This window comes from Pteronotus mesoamericanus, unplaced genomic scaffold (assembly GCF_021234165.1).
Source record: "Pteronotus mesoamericanus isolate MK-2021 breed Mesoamerican mustached bat unplaced genomic scaffold, CSHL_Meso_final scaffold_83, whole genome shotgun sequence".
Taxonomy (NCBI): Eukaryota; Metazoa; Chordata; class Mammalia; order Chiroptera; family Mormoopidae; genus Pteronotus; species Pteronotus mesoamericanus.
In genome coordinates, this window is record NW_026555328.1 from 3,185,411 (window position 1) to 3,203,799 (window position 18,389).

The 18,389-nt window shown below is 38.9% G+C and overlaps 1 protein-coding gene across 1 annotated transcript; it reads left to right on the plus strand.

Annotated features, from left to right (window-relative positions):
• Positions 1–13,329: 13,329 nt before the first annotated feature.
• On the plus strand, positions 13,330–14,274 carry LOC129062696 (olfactory receptor 5G3-like). The gene has a single exon (XM_054563716.1). The coding sequence runs from the start codon at positions 13,330–13,332 to the stop codon at positions 14,272–14,274; it is 945 nt and encodes a 314-aa protein (XP_054419691.1).
• The last annotated feature ends 4,115 nt before the right edge of the window (positions 14,275–18,389 follow it).

Here is an 18,389-nt window from a genome sequence, read left to right on the forward strand (position 1 = left end):
CCACCTCCTTCAAGTTTTGCTCAAATGCCATCTTAGGGAGACATTTCCTGATCCAGCCAACTTAAAGTGCACTCCTACCATGCTCCCTCTATCCTCCTTTACTGCTTTATTTTTCTGCAATGTTTGTTACCAGCTGACATACTATTGAATATATGTATATATGGCTGCACCCACATTGGCACCAAGGCCCAGGGTATCCAGCCTTATCTTGATTAACTTCTACGGCAGAAGATAAAAAAGTTTCATTTCGGGGGGGTGAAAGCAGTGATTCCCTCTCTTCTGCCTGAGAACAGTGTGATTACTGAGACTGGAGAGAGGACTTGCCACCTCCAGCCGCAGCGCTGAGCGTGGTAAGCCAGGAGTTGGCAACCAAGTCTGCCCCCAGGAGCCAACGCGGGTGTCCGCCTCAGTGGTAGCCAGTGGCCAAGAACACCTCAGGTGTCTGCTGGGCCTTGATAAGGGCTGAGAAGAAATGTTTGAAATGGGAGAAGGTAAAGATTAGGGATAGGAATGAAGCCAAAAGATGTTTTCTCATCATTGTTTTAACTGCTTGGCTTTTAATTGTCCTCTTCTTGTTTGAGGAAGTACAGCTTTTGTGAATGCAGCATTAATCTCAACCGACTGCCTGCTGTCCTGTGGTTATTTCCAGGGATTTCTGGAGCCAAGGCACTGAACTTTGGCCAAACCAAAATGAAGTCAACCAATGAGTGACAGAGATTCCTGGGCTAGGGTCTGAGACCAGGTGGGTAATTTGTTCCAGTTTATTAGCCTTGTTCATACAAACAGAGATGGATGGTGTGCTCCTTGTTTCTGTTATATTCTCTTGATTTCTTCTGTTTTTCTTGGTCATGCAGCTGAATTTTGGGTACATGACTAAAGTGGTGTAAGTACCACTCCCTGGGCAAGATCGATTTTCCTCAGTCCAAGTGATTTCTCATGTTACATTAGTAATTTGTGATTCAAAGGCAAAGTGCATTCTAGGTGATCGAGGACAGACTCTTAAAGCTGTGTCTGAAATTCTGGGCCTCTCTGGTGTTTGTCTGTGCTTTCTTTGTCTTGCTAAATTGAGGTCTTATGGGTCATTTCAATCATCCAGCCTGTGTAAGGTGGTTTACACTAGTTTTCTTTTTCTTTTTATTGTTCAGATATATTTGTCTCTATTTTCTCACCACCACTTTCCCCTCCCCCCCATCCTTCCCCACTTTGGCTTTGTCCATGGGTCCTTTATACATGTTTCTTGATTTGACCCTTCCCCTTCTTTTCCTTGTTACCCCCTCCCTCCTTCCCTCTTGGTTTCTTTTTTCTTTCAGTGTTGCTGGTTATATTTTCCTTGCTTGTCCATTTTGTTGATTAGGTTCCACTTACAGGTGAGATCATATGATATTTGTCTATCACCCCTTGGCTTATTTTACTTAGCATAATGCTCTCTAGTTCCACTCATGCTGTTGCAAAGGGTAGTAGCTCTTTCTTTTTGCTGCATAGTATTCCATTGTGACTTCATACTAGTTTTGTTTTGACTCTGGAATATGATGCAATAAAAAGTCTACACATATTTTTTAGTTTATGTCTCAAGCAAATCTTAGGTCTATGTAGTCAAGATCAGATGGGCAGTTGATAAAGTCAATCTTTGAGTACCTCCAATACCTGATTCTCTACTCTTCTCTTCCTACACACTCCTTTCTCCTCAACCCTCTTAAACATAGAAGTTCCTTCTATTTTCTTCTAACATTCTCCCGTCAAAATCTCTGTGGACAGCTCCATCTTGCTAATTCTCTGACCCACTGCCATTAACTAAAGTTAGTTCCCAGTCCTCTGTGGCAGCAAGAGCATATTTTCAAAAAACTGCTATGACACATTTACCATATTAAATCCCTTTCTCCCGATAGATTATAAAATCTGTGAAGATGGCAATCTTATTCATCTCCATGAATTCTACCAGTTCTTAGCACAGTTGCTTATAAGAGTAGGTATTCATTAAATGCATGATCGAAGAATGGACCTGGGCAGACGCTTTTCTGAGGAGGAGATACAGAGGGCCCAGAGGCATTTGAAAGGATGCTCAGCATTACTAGCCATCAGAGAAATGCAGATCAAAACCACCATGAGGTACCACCTCACACTGGTCAGAATGGCCATCATAAACAGATCAACAAACAACAGGTGCTGGCCAGGCTGTGGAGAAAAGGGAACCCTCGTCCACTGTTGGTGGGAATGCAGACTGGTGCAGCCACTGTGGGAAGCAGTGTGGAATTTCCTCAAAAAGCTGAAAATGGAACTGCCTTTTGATCCAGTGATTCCCCTGCTGGGACTATACCCTAAGAATTCCAAAATGCCAATACCTATGCACCCCAATGTTCATAGCAGCACAATTTACAATAGCCAAGTGTTGGAAGCAACCTAAATGCCCATCAGTAGATGATTGGATCAAAAAGTTATGGTACATATACACAATGGAATACTATGCAGCAGAAAGAAAAAAAGAACTACTAAACTTTGCGACAGCATGGATGGAACTGGAGAGCATTATGCTAAGCGAAATAAGCCAGGGGGCAAAAGACAAATACCATATGATCTCACCTCTAAGTGGAACCTAACCAGTAATACAAAGATGCAAGGAAAATAAGACCAGCAACACTGAAAGGAAAAGAAATCAACAGAGACAAGAGGGAAGGGGGGGGGCGGGGAAAGGGAAGGGAAGTGGAAAGTCAAGGAACATATAGCAAGGACTCATGGACAAAACCAAAGGGGAAGAGCTGAGGGAGGGAAGGAGGGAGGGGGCAAGGGAAAGTGGTGGGAGGTAGGCAGAGACAAATGTATTTGAAAAAATAAATTAAAATAAAATAAAATAAATAATAAAATCTTTGAAAATAAAAAAAAGAAAGATAAAACTATGCTAGGTAACTTAAGAAGGATATAAAAAAAAACAAAAAACAAAAAACGCATGATCGAAGAAATCAATGAATGGGTAAATAGCTCTTCAGAGAGAAAGGAGATCTTCCACTTTGAAGAGTGTTGACTGACTGGTAATGTGTCTCCCAGCTGCATTTGCATTCCAAATATAACAGGTGGATAAAACCTTAAGCTAAAGTAATGCTGTTTTAATCACATCACGTCAGGCATTGCCAGATTGTAGATGGGTCAAGTGATCAGGTGTTTACATGGATTCTTAAATGAAGGCACTAGGGAGTTTTCAGAAATGTCTAGTGATGAATATGTAAGTTAATGTGACTATGAAATCCACTTTGGAACCTGAAAAGGTCAGTGAACATTTATCTGGTTTAAGTTGCAGTCAATTTCATTCTCCATTAAAACCTCAATGTTATTTTTATTGAAGTCACTTCCACCAAGACACCAGTGGCTCCTGTGGTCAGCCTGGATCTCTGCCCCCAAATAGTTGCAAAGAAACCGTCATTTCCTTATTTGTAAAATAAAAAGTTGAATTCTATAATCTGTGGAGTACCTTTCAGCTAAATGTTTTATATGCAAACTTGAACATATCCATCCATCATCCAAATAAACTTGAGTAAAAAACAAGTGCTTTGTGTGGAATCCTGGAGATAATCACTTCTCTCTGTGTTGGTAAATAGATGGAAGGAGCTGGGGCATGGAGGATTAACAGGTCACTTTTGAATTGTAAAATAAAAAAATGTATGATTATAACAAGTTTTTTAATTTGTCAATTTATTTGGCCTAAAAAAAAATTACACCAAATTTGCTTCTCTTTGCAATGTACTTCACCAATTGACCTTAGAATTCTTTCTGATATTAGTGAATTGTCAAATTGATTATATGGCAGGAGAGAGAGAGAGAAAGAGACTATGTGGCCAGTTAATAGCCATCATGAAGTCTCCGAAGTAGGCAGGTGACCATTTATTTCTATCTCTAAGGAGGACAAAAGAAAAGAGTATATGCGTGAGTAAGTTGAATAGTCATCCAAGAAATGTTTATGTTTCAAAGTTAAGTCCATGGATTTCAAATGTTAAGAGAGGGAGTTCAGTGGCTGACGAAAATTCTTACAGAAATACTTCGCACATTTCTAGTCCTGGATCTAGTTTGGTTTTCAAGTACAAAATCTTGGTCTCAAGAGTAATTGGATGGATGGCTTCTGAATTCAGCCAAGGAATATCACAGGAGAACGATACTGAAAAGCCCCCCAAATTTCACAAAAGGCTGATGCATGAAAGCAGAGTACCAGTTTACAATTTTATCATTAGGTATTTCCTCTCCACAGGCAGTGAACTTAACACGGGCCTCATTCATTGGGGGTCCCTGGCGCACACGTACTGATGTCTGTGTGAGAGCTGCCTCATGCTAATTTGAAGCTTGACATGCAAATAGGTGAGGGAGCTGTGGCTAAAATTTGAACGTTTGGTGGCATTTGGCTCAGTGGCCATAAGAAGGGTGCTCTAGAGTTCCTTACCCCACATAACACCCTTGCATAGACACTTCCACATTTAGCCTCTGGTTTTAGAGTTTTTCTGTTTGTTTTGGTGGCTCTATCACTGGCAACCCCCCTTCTAATGGTTATATTCTACCTTCAAATAAGGCAATAATGTAATCATTTTTCTGTCCAATGTAACAGAACAGGTCTTTCAAAAGTGACTTTATATATTTTCAGTCTGAATTATTTTTCATGCACTTACAGCGGTGCTCTCAAAATGGGCAACCCTAATTTCCTTTCACTTCAATCTTTTTTGGGAAGGAGGGGGACTGTGGGGGCGGCAGAGATGCATCTTCATGTCGCCCCCATGACCTGCCTATGAAGCATAGGCTAATATTTTCCACTTGATAACACGGAGTGGTTTAATGGGTAAATCTTAGATGCAATGGTGCTCCTTGAGTTCTTTAAAAGTTGCTTTTGCTCCAGCAAATTAAATAACTAATAATAAAGATTTCTGGAGCAAACTGTTGTGAGAATTTCTGTTCTGGTTTGGTAGCAGAATATGTAATTAGGGATATTTCAAGCTGAACAGGCAAAGAAGATATTGTGGTGTGGTCAGGATATTGATGGCTGAACTGAGATGTTCTGTTGTGATCTGGAGTCAGGAGACTGGATAGCAATGCGGAGACCTCTTTGTATGTGGATTTACTGCCACCTGGTGGTCTTGTCTTGTCATTGTCCACGTTTTGAAGGTTGCTTCAGTGGATTTTTAACATGGCCAGATCTAGACTTACTTGAGTCACGATTTCTGTCTTAAAATTTATTTAGTGACAGAGAGAGAGAGAGAGAGAGAGAGAGAGAGAGAGAGAGAGAGAGAGAGAGAGAGAGACAGAGAGAGAGAGAGAGAGAGCGAGCCAGCCAGCCAGCCAGCCAGCCAGACAGACAGAGAGACAGAGACAGAGACAGAGACAGAGAGAGATCAAGTTAAAATATCAAGGAGTCCTGTGCCTGGGAAGAGGGTTCCAACCTGGGTGTGGAGGAATCTTCATGCCAGAGGTGACAGGAAATGAACCTCAAAGGACAGATACTCTGAGTACAGAGCCCAGATTTGTGCGCTTAGGACGCAAACTCCATCGAGCCTCCTGTAAGCCACCTGAGGCTCACCTGTTGTGCCCTGTGTCTTTTCTCCATTGCTAATTGCATATGCAGTTTCTGTCCTATACGCCAGTACAGTGGATGCTACTAATGTGTCCTCAGGGTCCAGGAGGTGGATGATCCTTCCTGCTGTCCTTTTGCACTGCAGCATGATGCTGAATGGCACTTTTGGCTTGAAAAAAGGTTTATTCTGCCCCTCCCCTTTTTGTCTACACTGTGGTCCACTACCAACCGTGCCAAAGTCTGGGCTCCCTCCACTATAACACCTTTGTTTTTCTCTTTAGCAAAAAGCAGGGCCATTCTTTCTTTCTTAAAACACTAGAGGAGCCCTGCCTATTTCTTTGGAAAATGCTGTGCCTTATGTAAGAATGATTTAGCAGATCAGGTCTGGACGTCTGTGTTTAGAGATATAGCACCTCCTCTAGCAATCATTAAGCCGTCATGAAGGGGCAGACAAAAGTTCATCTTCAGAACTTTTCACTCTGGGTTTTAAGTGACAAAACTAATCATTCTTATTATAAATCTTTGTAAAGTACACTTAAGTAGAAAAAAAAGACAGTAAGAAATCATCTGTGATTCAGCTGAACAGGTAACTGCTGTTGCTATTTTAGAGTTTATCTCATTTTTTCCCTCAAGTATAAGCTCAACTTAAAAAACAGATTTTAAAAGTTTAAGTACCACACATGCACATGCACACATTGACACACAGACACATACACAGACCGAAGCTTAGTTCCACTCTAAAGGTCAAGGAAAGGAAGTGAAAAGAGCTTTAGGAAATATCCCAGCAATAGAAAAAGAACAGAGGTATTTTATTTCTTTATAGCCATCTAAGCTTTAATATTTTTATCTTCTTGCTGTTTAGGCCAGGTGAATTTCCCAGTGTGTGTTTCCTCGGACCTGGAACAAGGATTTGATTTTGAGGCAACTGTGGGGGAGGTGAAGGAAGCACCAGGATGGGGTGAGAAAAGGAGACAGAACAAGGAAGGGGGTCAATAAAAGGCAGCTGCCACAGGGAGCTTTGGAGCTTAAATAGTTGAGGAGCCTCTGGAAGTTGATAAAAAAGCACAAATCTTAGAATTAACCCCTGCGGGACCAGCGGGCTGAGGTGCTTACTAACCAGTTCTCATCAGCTACAAGTCGAAGGCTGCCCTTGGGGTTGTTAATTCCCTAGTGCTCCGGGCTGCCAGGCAGGTCAGCAGCAGTGTTTGCTCTCAGGCAAAGGAATGTAGGGACCGTTGGCTTTCAGTTTGATGTAACAGGAAACACAAAATCCCCATGTGGGTCTTTGTGAGTAATCATGATAGGAGCTACTTTTCACTTGTATCTCTTGGATACCAGAGTCTTATATTCCAGCTGCCAGGGACCGTGCACATCATATCAAGCCCATTGATTCAAAGTACCTTGTGCAGACAGCCTCTTAAAAAAGAGCGTCCCGGCCATGCTAGGTAACGTTCCTGAACTGTCACGCCAGCACTGCTCAGGAGGCCATTCCAACATTTGGTCAGCCCGTAGCGTCTGGAGGACATGTGGGCTTCAAGGTCATGGGCTTATTCTGCCCTCTCACCGTGAACTGTGCCCCTTAGACTGAGATGGTGTTAGGCCGAATCCCATGGTGATAATAAGTTAGCTGTTCTGTGAGCTCTGAGATAACGATAGGCAAAGCACGGTAGCCTGGAGGAGCAAATCTGTATCAGAAATTTGTGTTAATCCCAGGAAACATTCCTTCTTCCCATGTGGGAGAGGTCTGATATGATCAACTTAACTCTATGTGGCTGGCTAGTTTCCCCAGGGTATGGGACCATACTGATGGCCCAGAATCAGTCCTCTTTTACTGACGAGATGGACATTCATCAGTAATAGTATCAGCATCAGCAGTAGCAACAAGGCTGTTGCATCAGCCTTAGCAAGAGGGCAGTTTTGCTTTTCAGTTTTTGTGTGGCCTTCACCCTTGTCGCCATGGCTACTCTTGTTCATGGGTCCATGGTGCCAGCACTGAGGTGAATGACCACAAAGTCTGGCTGACATCAACTGGTGAAGTCATCCGTCTCCCCAGTCAGTGACTTATACATCAGGTAATATTGGTTGGCATTGATATGAGGCACAAAGATCAGCGCACATTGTGAATGTACCCATAGTTCCAGCCATATGCTTCTCTCCCAGATCTCTTTGTCTCTGATTTTCCAAACTTACTTCTTCTAGGCAACTAACAACCAGCCAGACCATTTGTAGCATCTCAGAAATCCGAGTTTATATTTTAGCTCAGGCCACTTTTGTTTTTCTTTTTTCTAATTTTTTAAAAATTAATTTAATTTTCCTAATACATTTGTCTCCACCTTCCTCCCACCTCTTTCCCCTGCCCCCCTCCCCCCTCTCCCTCCCTCAATCCTTCCCTACTTTGGCTTTGTCCATGAGTCCTTGCTATATGTCCTTGACTTTCCCCTTCCCTTCCTTTTCCCCCAACCAGCTCTCCCTCCTTCCCTCTTGTCTCTGTTGGTTTCTTTTTCTTTCAGTGTTGCTGGTCTTATTTTCCTTGCATATTTGTTTTGTTGGTTAGGTTCCACTTAGAGGTGAGATCATATGGTATTTGTCTTTTGCCCCTTGGCTTATTTTGCTTAGCATAATGCTCTCTAGTTCCATCCATACTGTTGCGAAGGGTAGTAGTTCGTTTTCTCTTTCTGCTGCGTAGGATTCCATTGTGTAAATGTACCATAATTTTTTGATCCAATCATCTACTGATGGGCATTTATGTTGCTTCCAACACTTGGCTATTGTAAATTGTGCTATGAACATTAGGGTGCATAGGTTCTTTTGAATTGGCGTTTTGGGATTCTTAGGGTATAGTCCACAGGCCACTTTCACTTATAGTAAAAACTATACTATTGTCACCTCTCTAATGGTTGATATTGGTGATTTCTTTCTGATCAATCTGGCAAGAAATTTTTTGGTTATATTGACCTCTCAAAGAAACCGCTTCTGATTCCATTGCCTTTTCTATTATTTTTCTGTGTTCTATTTCATTCATTTCCACTCTGATTTTTATTATATCTTTTCTTCTGTGTATTAGTTTACTATGGTTGTAACACGTCCCCGCAAACTGGGCCCAGAGCAAGATGGTGGCCAGGCCATGCTCCCTCTAGAGGCTTTAAGGGGAGAATTCATTCCTTGCCTCTTCACAGCTTCTTCAGAATTTGTTGGCTTGAGGACACCTCACTCTAATTCAACAAACACTTACACAACACCAGTTATTGACAATTTTCTAAGATAGATACTCAATGGGAGTTAAAAATGAGCTACCATGAAATGTTATGGAGGTTGACAGATGAGAGAGGAGCCCTTCTTGATGAATAAACCATCAGGTTCTCTGAGAAGGTGGCCCTTGAGATACTTCAACCTACTCCATTAGACTCTCCAGTTTCTTTTCTCTCGTGTGACCCTTCCATCCCAAACAACTTCCTTGCTTCTCTTCCTGGTCCCCTGCTTCTGTTCATCTCATTACCTTTCCTCTTACCTTTAATTATCTAAATTTTTGTCTTTCCTGGCCAATTCCTCTTTTGAAAATTTTCTCATCTACTCCAGCTTTGGAGTCCAGTGACTGTTTATTATTTTTGCATAGAAATAAGCAAGTGTTACTTTGTATGACTGTTTTATTTTTATGCTTAGATATTAGCTCCCCAGCTGTGTTCTAGATTTTTAATAAGAATCAGTTACATCAATGAGCACCGGCTCTGTGCTAGACACTCTTATAAGTGCTTTAAATGTATTACTTCATTAAACTCTCCTAACATCTCTGTGAGCTATAAACCATTGTATATTTTACAGATGAAGAGAATGAAGCACAGAAAGATTTAAAACTTGCTCAAACTATGGAATTGAGATTTTTACACTCTGGCAATGTGACTGCAGACTCCAGGCAGCAAATTACTTCAACCCAGCTGGTTCTGGTTGCTCAATGAGTCATTCCCCCTGGTAGAAAAGAGGCCTCTCTTTTGGTAAAGAAGGATCCCAAAGGAGAAAAGAAACCCTGCGTTGTTTTCTTAAGAATCCTCTCTTTAAGAAAAAGACACAATTCAGAAATAATGCTTGGTTCAAATGCCACTGAGATCACTTCAATTTTGTTCCTTCAGGTGGTAAACTCTTGGGGTTTTAGTTCTTTGGGGACTTGGCTCTAAATTATTTAAAACTCCCAAGAAAATGTCCTTTATTCTGTGCAGTATGTGAATCAATGTGCAGGTCAAGAAATATCTCTTAACTCCCAGCCTCTTCAAAATTGGAAATTTGTTTCCTTTACCAAGTACCTAGAAAGTCATGCCCTTTGGAAAGGCTCCCACCATAAGGGGAGTTGAAAATTTCAAACTTCCTTCTAGAAAATGATCCTTTCTTCTGAAACAGTTAACGGAGGTTCATAAAGAATACCCTTAAGTAAGTGAGTACATATGTGGGATATAAAACTGAAACTCATAGACACAGAGAAGGAAAGGGGAGCAGGAGAAGAAAAGGTAAAGGGGGTCAAATATATGGTGACAGAAGATTTGACTCTGGGTGGTGGTTACACAATGCAATGTGTAGGGTTTATAGAAATATGCTCTTGGGACCTATATACACTTATTAACCAATGTCACAAACACAATCCACAGGGATCTTCCATAAAAAATTTATTGGAGAGATAAACTATGTCACACTTTGACAACTACAGTTGTGCCATAATGGCAAATCAATTTTATATTTAATATTCTACCATACGGCAAGAATTATCATTGTTTACACAGGTGATTCACTGGAAGGTTCATATAGAGAAACGTAAGCAAATCTGATAGTGCTCAGAAGACTTAATGTGAGTGTATCATGTGGGGATTTTGAGAAAATGCAAATTTTGATTGAGTTGAACTGCAGTGCGGACTCAAAGTCTACATCTTGGGCCAGCTCCTGGCTGATGCTGGTGCTGTCGATTCATGGACCACATGTTGACTAAAGCGTTCAGAGGACTGGTCCACAATGTCCTGCACCTTGACTTTCTGTGGGTCAATTGATGGTCTGTTCCTCCTTCCTGTTCCTATTTTATCAGTAATATTAATTTTATCAGCGATATTGATCAAGAACTTCTCAATATTAAGTCTATTTATTCATTATGGTATCTTGAATTGTGTTCATATGGAATGTGAAGAAAATGGAAGGTGGTGGGGGGTAGGCAGAGACAAATGTATTTCAAAAAATAAATAAATAAAAAATTCCATTACTCTGAATCAGGACAATGTGGTTAACAAGATAATAGAACTCAGATGTATAAATGTTTTACAGAAGAATTACTCAACTCTTTCATTTCATCTACACTATTCTTGACAAGTTGCTGTCTCATTACTGTCTGAGTGTGTCCCCTAAATTGATGGTTATACCTCAAAAAACAACTATTCAGTCTTGGAATTTTCTAAATTTTAAAAATTTTCTTACCCTTTTGGGCTTAAATTTGTGATCCTACAACTGAAAGGACACCATTTTTCTTCTGGAGATACTCAGAGGAAAAATAAAACGGCTATTGTTCATAACAACACTTTGTCAGAATAACTCTTTCAGTATTTGAAGATGAGAAGTCGTGTTCCCTTATTTTATCTCCAGCCTAAAGCTCTTGTTTCCAACTAAGAGGACAGCATCACTTGAGATTGTCACTAATTTTGTTTGTGTTTGTTGGCATACTTGCTCTCTCCCTGTTTCTGTGCTGAGAATCAGACTGGCATATATGTTGTCTCCATGATTGTAAAAGATACTGTCCTGAGACTACATGCAGTTGAAGGAAAGTATGGTTGAAATTATAGTGATAGTTTTCTTTCTCTGACATTTGTTTATTCAGTTATCTATCTATTTGTTTATTCAATTAGTATATCCATGCACTCTAATAAACACAGGGGATACTAATATTAGTGAAGCAGATTTGCTTTGCTCAAGTCATTCTATATTGGGAAATCATGTAATATGTTTGGTAAATGCTATTTTAAAGGCATGTTATAATGTTATGGAATCATGATGAGAGAGAAACTAATAGTGCCCTGAGGTTCAAGGAAAACTTAGTAAAAGAGAGAAGAGGGGCAGGGAATTAATTTTTTTGAGCACTTACTATGTATCAGGTATTTGGTATATTTTATTTAGTCCACTCTTTCAAAAGCTCTGTGAGCTAAGTGTTCTTCATTCCTTTTAAGCATACACTAATAATGCAAATGGGCACGTGTAGAAAGATGCAGAGCCACTGTTTAATTTTAGGTTTGCTTGGTTCCAGCTTGTGCTGATTCTTCTCTACTGTGCTCTCACATACAGTGGCATCTGAGCTGAGATTCCTTCTTTTCTTCATAGTCCTTCCTATTGTCTGTGATATATGTTTACACATTATAGTGGGTTGAATAGTGTCTTCCAAATATTCATGTCCACTGGATCTGCAGAATATGATCTTATTTGGAAATAGCCTTTTTGCAGTTGTAATTAAGTTGAGTTGGGGTCATATTGTATCAGGGTGAGCCCTAAATCCAATGACTGGTGACCTTTTAAAAAGAGGAGAGGATGTAGAGACACACAGAGAGGAAGACCATGGGAAGACAGCATCAGAAAATGGTTTAATTTATCACCAGCCAAGGATCACCACAAGGCACAAAAACCTGGAGAAGACAAGAAAGGATTCTCCCCCTACAGCCTTCAGAAAATGTGCTGACACCTTGATTTCATACTTGTGGGTCCCGAACTGTTAGAGAATACATTTCTGTTATTTTAAGCTACCAAGTTTGTGGTTAATTAGTGTGGCAACCTTAGAGAACTAAGAGACACATGTATTCATTATGCATTTATTCATTTGTTTATAGTCTTGTATCTGACTGCAGAGCAAGGTCCAGTTATTTTCCAAATACTTTGCCTTTTGCACAGATATAGCTGCAGTGCCTAGGGCTTTGCCAGGGGTCCCATGGGTAGTCAAAAGTGTTTGTTGAGTATCATGGAAATGTACGTTTGAAACTTATGTAATCTTATGAAATAATGCCACCCCAATAAATTTAATTATAAAATAAATAAAATAAAAAGAAGGAAATGAGCGAACAAATACATGAATTCAGATTTTTAATACTTTCGTTCCTTCTCTATTAAAGTCTTTTTCCCTCTATGTATGTTGCATACAATGACAAATAGCAGATCAAGAGTTTTTATTAGCATGTTGTTAGGATGACGAAGTAACTGCCAAAGGGTGAAGCAGAAGGACCTTCCATTTCAGTGATGCGAGTTCCCACATTAAGCTGAATGCATGAAGGATTTGTGCATTTTATTTATTTTTACAGTTTTCTTGAGATGTGGATTCAGAGATAATCACTTAGTAAAGTGATCACTCCATAGTAAAGTAAAGTAAAGTATAGTAAAGTTTTCCTTAGTAAACTAAAATCCATAGACATTAAGTATAAATTGCCCAGGTCACGCAGATAACTAGCAAAATTGCCATACCTAGAATCCAAGAGTTTGACCAATTCCATGAATGCTTGTTGTACATGTCATGATTTTTAAAAAAGTTATTTATAGCATACTGTGATTTGATTAAGATGAGCAGCAAATGCAAGGGTGTTACATATACATCTCCATAACTTTTTACATGTTTGAGCTGTTCGGTCTAAGAACACAAGTAAAATTGTGCTGTAAAAGTAAGTATTTACAGTATCTGAAGAACAAAGATATTAATGATAGCTAATAGACTCCAAGGCTATGTGGTTTTGTTAGCTACTGATCTATAAAAAAATATTTGTTTTGCTCTTATTACAGATTGCAACTCCAAAATGGATAATAATAATAATAATAATAATAATCAAACAATAGTGACTGAATTTCTTTTTGTGGGTTTAACAGGAAGTTTTTCACAGAAGGTAATTCTCTTCCTGTTATTTCTCTTCGTGTATCTCGTCACATTGGGGATGAACTTGGGGATGGTGGCCCTTATCTGGACAGATTCCCGACTCCACACCCCCATGTACTTTTTTCTCAGCCAATTGTCCCTTGTGGATGTCTGCTCCTCTTCTTCTGTGGCTCCAAAGATGTTGTGTGATACCTTTCTGGAGAGGAAAGTCATCTCCTTCATGGGCTGTGCTGTACAGATGTGGTTTTTTGGTCAGTTTGTGGTGACTGGGTGTTTCCTCCTGGCGGCCATGGCCTACGATCGGTACGTAGCCATCTGCAACCCTTTGTTATACACGGTCATCATGTCCCAGCGGGTCTGTGTGCAGCTGGTGGTGGGACCTTATGCCATAGGCATTCTAAATGCCATTACTCAAGAGACCTTCACTTTTTGCTTACCCTTCTGTGGCCCAAATGTAGTCAACCACTTTTTTTGTGACATTCTGCCTGTTCTGTCCTTGGCATGTGCTGACACCTGGAGCAATAGGTTGGTTCTTTTCATCATGGCTGGGGCTATTGTGGTGTTCAGTGGCCTGATCATCACTGTCTCCTATGTTTTCATCCTGCTGGCCATCCTGAAGATCAAGACTGCGGATGGGAGGCAGAAAGCTTTCTCTACTTGTTCTTCTCACCTGGCCGCCATCTGCCTTCTATATGGGACTCTTTTCTTCAGCTATGTCCTGCCTGACTCAGGTTCCTCCCTAGATATCAATAAAGTGATTTCTCTCTTTTATTCAGTGGTCATCCCCATGCTGAACCCTCTCATTTACAGTGTGAGGAACAAGGAAGTGAAAAATGCATTCAGGAGCAAGCTTGAAAGAAAAATGTAATGGTGCAATTCTTTATTGTGTGATAAATTAGAGAACAGAAAATTCCTGTCTGCCTGTTACCGAGTCACTTGTGCACTGAAAGTACTGCTTGTATTGCTTTTACATCAGTCTTCTCCTCTGTGAAATGATGGAAAATACAACAGAAGAAGTAATTTATGCCAAAAAAAACCCCAGGAGAAGTTTTATATATTCTTATATTTGGGAACATATTTTATTCCAGAACAGGAACGCAGATGTTATATAGGAAAGATCAACAGAATTCATTGATAAAGGTTTCATAGACCTTGTTAAAAGTTGAACAGTGGAACGTGAAAGAACAACTGCAAAGCAAGTGACTCACAATGAGTTAATATCCCAATAGAAAAGTGTTGGAAGCACAGTAGAAAAATGAAACACAGCAGAGAAATAAAGCAAGAGATGAATGGCTAACTGATGCAATTGGAAATACAAATGACCTAAATTAAATATATATAACTCTATATTAAATATGTCATATATTAATTGCTCAACTTTCCAATTGATCAAGTAAATGAAATCACATGACAAAGTAATGCTTGTTTTTTTATCTATTAGATTGGCAAAAATGATTATGTGCAAGGCTAGTAAGGTTACTATTTGGATATGAATAAGAGTTTTTACATAACTAATGTAGCTAGGTGTGAATAGCTACACTTCAAGAAAATAACTTGTAATTTGGTGATTTCTATTAAAATGCACATAAGCTTTGACCTAGCAGCTATATTACATTTGGAAATCAATGCTATAAAAATCTGAATACCAGAAACAAATGTTTACAACATCTTTTGTAGAGGAAATAAAAGGAAACAACCTGAATCTGCACTATTAAGAGAAACACACATATTTTCTTTGAAATGTGGTGCAGCTAATTATAAAAAGAGTAAGATGTACATGCTTTGGTTTGGGGAAAGTTTTCTGATATAATCATTGATAGATGGAAAATAATTAAGTCAAAGTTTAATCTGTACAACTGATCATAATTTGTAAAAAAAAATAAAAAAAAAAGGTGGGGTAAAACCTATCTAACGTGTAAAGTATATTGGTATGTGAATATGTACATGATCCCAGAGAGAAGTGCGGAAGGCTACAGGCCGAACTGTTAGCATTGTTAGTTCAGTAGTGTAATACTGGAAGCAGCAAAGAGGGTCATGCTCATCTAAGTTGTTGGACTTGTTTTACAACCAAAATGTTCAATTTGATCATGAAAATTTATTTTTGAAAGGCTACAATCTGTGCCAAAAGTGAACAAATGAATGAATGAATGAATGAATATATCAATAAATAAATAAATTGAGGAGCTGGACTCAATGTCTTCTCTTAAGGCTACTCTACATTCCAACATTCTCTGATTTCATGAAATACTTCTTAACATTGGTGAATAATATCTTTGTCAAGAATTAAGGAAAATGAAGATATTGCAGCAACTCTATGCTTCAGTTTCTCACTTTTTTCTTCTAAGGTTCTGCATTCCCTGCCCCCAACTTCCCAGAGTCTATAATTTTTATGCATAGTTGTAAGTTTTATCCTTATTAAAAGACTGGAAATGATAACAAAATGCTCTTAAAAATGACACAATACGAATGAGATGAAATTTGAAAAGTATACTAAATATTCTCTGAAATAATTCATATGAAACTAAATTTTACAGTTTTTGTAGCACATTTCATAGAAAGAAATGTCTGTTTCTCCTAATGTTACAAATTTAGTTTGTTTCTTTTTATTCCTAATACAAATGATGTTGCAACATTTCCAGAGTATAAATTTCTAAACGTAAGATAGGTAGGTCAAAGATTATATGCAATTAACAGTGTTAATTATCAGTCTTGTAAAATTTTACAGCATCATTTTACTAAGAATTGTTAAAATTTTGGCTTAGGTGTGACAAGGAAAAATGAAGTTTTTTCTACTTTTATGTAGAAAGATCAAGCTTTCTTCCCAGTCAGATTTTGCCTTAAAAATAACTTTGTTCTGTATCTCCATTACATAGCATGTCTCAGATCACAAGTCACCGATGAAGATCATCATTTCCTAGTACAAGACCTGAAGTATTTTCTGTCTTTTAAATTATTTCTTGAACATTTATGATGCAAAATCTATTGGAAGGGGGTTAGGGAGAGAACAAGAGGAAGCAAGTGATAATTATAAATTTCCTTAATTGCTCTCCTCCAATATATGCAAATATATTCAAGCCAACTGTCTTCCTCTAGCTTTAGTTATTGCAGTTCTGATAACCTAACACACTTTTGTTTAGGAGAATTCTCTTCCTATCATATTTACTTGGATAACTCTACTTGTTTTTTATATACTGCTTAAGTGTTTCTACTCAGAGAATCACACTAATTTTTCAATCTAAGTTAGAGCCTGTCTAGTTATTTTTCTCTTTTGTCCAATTAATTTTAGTTTCTTTTTGTCCATCGGAATTATACTGTAATTCCTAAGAACATTAATTACCTTATAAAGCGTTTATAATGCTCAAATGCTCCATAATTTATTAACTATTCTGCAATGGAATGTATTAGTTGGATCCCATTATTTTTGCAATTAAAAGTAACATTGAACATCTTTAAACATTAATTTTTCTGTGAATTTCTGGCTACTTTCTTTTTTATTTTTATTTTTTTATTGTTGTTCAAGTACAGTTGTCTCCATTTTCTCCCCACCACTTCCCCCCTCCCTGCCCAATCTTCTCTGCCACACTTGATCCTACCCCCTTTTGGCTTTGTCCCTGTCTCCTTTATATATGTTCCTTTTTTTCCTTCAGACTTTGTAGGTGTAATGCAATGTGCATTAAGATAGATTTTTTGTTTTGTTTTTAATAGTGAGAAATGTTCTCAGAGGATTCTTTGTGTTAGGCAGTGACAGAAATTCAATGGGAAGTACATTTTTTTTGTTTATCTTTTAAGTCTTTAAGTGGCTCTTCTGATTTTATAAAGAAAGAGTAAGTTCCAATACCAGTAGAGACATTCTCTGTCAGTTAAGCCTTCCACACACTGAGATCTGATTGGTAACTTTAGTTCCTGGGAGAAGGTCATCAATTTTCATGAGACAGGGTTTCTCAGGAGAACTCATATGTAATTCTTATCTTTTTGGGAGTGTTGTTTTGGTCTCTGGCTTCTTTTAGAATTTTTTTCTTTACCTTTGATTTTTCTATAGTTTGAAAAAATTATACCTAGGTATAGTTTTTGTTGGCATGTGTTGTGCTTGTATTCTCTGACATTTCCAGATCTGTGGTTTCGTATCTAAGATTAATTTGGGGCATTCTCAGTAATTATTGTTTCAAATATTTCTTTTTTTCCTTTCTTTCCCCTTCCTTCTTATATGTCCATTGTGCACATGTTAATACCATTTATAGCTGTCCCACAGTCCTATGTGGTAGGCAGTCAGAGAGGCATGATCAGAGCAGGGCAATAGGCCAGGTACTGAATGTTGCTATGGCAGAAAGTCCTAGACACCTAGCAACAGATGCCTAGCAACAAACACAACTGGGAGAACAAGTATTGGAAATAAATATTGTTAATATAGACCTCGCCCCTAGGGCACCCTTTCCGACCCTAGATTGTCTTTGATCATGAGGATCAGATCCTACCCCTGAACTTTTCTCACCTGGCATGTACCTAGTCAGGCAGCAGACTTCCCCACTCTTAGAGAAGCACAAGGGGACTGGAGAAAAGCCCCATCTGTCTTCCATATAAGGACAGGAGGCAATAGGACAGACTCCAATAGTTCAGCTGGATGAAGAAAGCCTTTAACATCCTCCAAGGGGTTTAAAGAAGCCGTCACCCACACCCTGGGACAGCTGGTTAATTCACCCACTTGTAACTTTCTTTCAAGTGTACTTTTGCTTTGCTTGCTGAATAAACTTTCTCTTGAGTGTTTGAGTCTTGGCTCTGAATTCTTTCTTAGCCAGAACTCAAGTACCAAGGTCTGCTTTTGCCATTTACACTTAGATATTCAGATATGCTGTTTTTTTCCTACTCTTTGTTCTCTTTGCTTCTCAGTTTTTGAAGTTTCTATTCATATATCCTCAAGCATAATGATTTTTTTTTCTTAGCCGTGTCTAGTCTGCTAATAAGCCCATCAAAAGCATTTTCCATTTT